Source organism: Pseudorasbora parva, chromosome 18 (assembly GCF_024679245.1).
Source record: "Pseudorasbora parva isolate DD20220531a chromosome 18, ASM2467924v1, whole genome shotgun sequence".
Classification (NCBI taxonomy): domain Eukaryota; kingdom Metazoa; phylum Chordata; class Actinopteri; order Cypriniformes; family Gobionidae; genus Pseudorasbora; species Pseudorasbora parva.
In genome coordinates this window covers 25,535,889-25,538,388 of record NC_090189.1, presented here as the reverse complement: position 1 = coordinate 25,538,388, position 2,500 = coordinate 25,535,889, and the positions used below count along the sequence as shown (strand labels likewise).

General features: G+C 46.0%; 1 protein-coding gene across 1 annotated transcript in view; it reads right to left on the bottom strand.

The window, feature by feature from the left end:
* ccnjl (cyclin J-like) overlaps positions 1-2,500 on the bottom strand; it is a 15,311-nt gene that overhangs the window by 243 nt on the left and 12,568 nt on the right. The window contains exons 5-6 of the mRNA XM_067422908.1: positions 2,232-2,391; positions 1-2,117 (exon numbers count right to left, since the gene is read on the bottom strand). The exon at positions 1-2,117 is cut by the window's left edge and continues 243 nt beyond it. Coding sequence (XP_067279009.1) covers positions 1,643-2,117; positions 2,232-2,391 — 635 coding nt within the window. The 3' untranslated portion in view covers positions 1-1,642. The remainder of the gene's footprint in view (positions 2,118-2,231; positions 2,392-2,500) is intronic.

Genomic DNA, 2,500 nt, shown 5'->3' with positions numbered 1-2,500 from the left:
TAATTCTACATAGTAAAAAAAGTAGTGGTACAAAATGAAAAAAATATACAGTCTACAAAGTAACAAACTAATGATTACATATTGCACACACAGAGGCTTCAACAAGAGAATGACTTGAAATGTCAAACAGTGCGTGTCGGTTACAGTAAACACCGTTCTCTACCTATACAAAACACGGGACTTCAACACAAAGAAACCGAAGATCTGGGATAAAAACACAACGAAGCACGTGAATGTTCTGACCAATTAAGAAAAGACATAAAATGAAAAGACAAGCCCTGCAGAATCAGCAAGTAAATGGCAATATATTGAGGTAGTTCAAAGTTCAGGACTATAGGAGAAAGATTTTGATCCCAAGTCCGGTAAAGTGGTTGAAAAAGCTTCTCATTCAGCAGGACGTAAAGCAGACACTTTGGTCTTAAGGCCAGTCAACATAAAGGAATTCATTATGTGGTCTAAGAACCAAAAAAAGAAAAGAAAAGAAGAATGTTTGGTTAACTTTATCTTTAGTTTACAACAATAATAAAATATTTTGGACCAAATATTACAGTCTGCTTTAAAATATCCTGTTTGATAAACAGAAACTAGACGTCTGGACTAAAACGTTGATCTAAAGGTATGACGCTACAACTGAAGCACACTGTAACAGCGGAACCATATTTTCTAACCGGAGCGGTGAGGGTAAACTAGTTATTAGCATGACCTTGGAGGTAAATGTGAACAACAGTGTAACAGTGAGGTAATCTTTACGAGCCACAGTGTCTGATAGTAAGAGGTCCAACACAATGAAGTCATCTTCATAGCACACGACAGAACTGCAGGGCGATCATGGCTATTTTTCCCTGTGGGGAGGAGGAACTAGTAAAGCACGGTTTCCTCCAGCGCAGATGCCTCCATCCCCTGGGGCATCTCCTTCCATCTGCCTGAGGGAACTGGAGCCTCAGCGTAACGTCAACCTTCGCTACAGACCGTGACGGTTTAAAACCGACTCGGCAAGAAACACAGACAAGAACAAAAGGAGCTACTTCATACAAACATCAGCTGGTTCAATGGTATGTTGTGTGTATGTACTATAGAGATGTATATCCCTGATATGTGGCATGTCATTGTAAACAAGACCAGAAGGGAGACAGGATTCTTGGTCGTAAAGCCATCAGTTCATACAAAAAGGCAGCAGCATCAAAGGACCATACAGCAAAATCCAGTGTGAAAGTTCAAGGACTCGTTTGAAAATGCTGGTGGGATGGAATGCGGATGTCCGCGATATCTCTCCTTAAGGCTGTATGCTAAAAAAAAAAAAGGATATTTGACAGGATTCTCAAGTCAAAAGAGCATCCTTTCTCTTTTGTTGACAGTTTGTCCATTGTGGCACAGCACTGGAAGAAGGTCCTCACTTGGCTAAATAATCTTAAAAAATAGATATCCTCAGTTCATAAAAATCCCAAAAAGAAGCATCCAAAGCTAAAAAATGAGAGCTTAAAGGCCGATTTTAAGTTAATACTATAACCTCTGCGGGGTCCATTCGACTGTTGGTCTTTTGTTTGGGAAGCCTTCGCCTGCGTCCCAGACGAAGCACTTCGGGGGCGGAGAGGGCGGAGGACGGCGGCAGCCCAAGGTTGAGTTTGTCCTCCCTCTCCTGGCGTCACCTGTCAAAGCAGCCGGCTGTGAAAGTGTGGTGGGAGCTTAAGTAGCCGCTCCCGTAAGTCAGACCGAGGCAGTGGCGCTCGGGCCCCATGCTCACCTGCATGGAGATGGGACCCTGGAGGGGCAAGCCTCGCAGCCCCGACGCCAAGCTGGGGAAAGAAGCGAATGAGCTGGCCGGCATTGAGGCCGAAAGCAGACTGGCCTGGTGGGGCTGCAGATATTCCCGAGAGCCCACCGGTCCCAGGGCCTGGCAGTCGGCCAGCATGTGCAGCTGGGATAGAGCCGGCGAGTGCTGGGAGAGCTGTGGGTAGCTGCTGGCCTGGAGGAGCAGCTGCTGGGAGCTGGAGGTGGGCTGCCTCTGCAGAGAGGGGGCGGCAGGGCTGGGGGGGATGTGAGCTTGCGGCTGGAGACTCTGAATGGCAGAAGGGGAAGATTTGGATTTGTTGGCCTCTTTTACATCATTGTCATGAGCTCTGAAAAATGAAACAAAAAGCACTGTAAAGGCAAGGTGAAGTAAAGCATGTATGGTTTACTTCAGGGTGAATAATGCTGCATGAACGAGAGGATATACTGCAGTTTGCTCTTACAGTAACATGAGCTGGATGCACTGTGTCAGATGATCCCAGGAGTAGCCTGTGAGCAGGTGGAGGACAGTGGTCCAGCTGGGGGAGATCTGCAGGCAGATTCTGGACGCAGCTATGCAAGCAGCTGCCACCTGAGAGGGCCTGAAGCTCAAGAAGGCATGATCTACAACAAAGATATGCTATATTATATCTTCAGTGATTTTTTCATGGTTAAGAGATTGTTAGGCACTGTATTAGGCATTGTGAGGTAGATCATTAAAACAACTGATCAA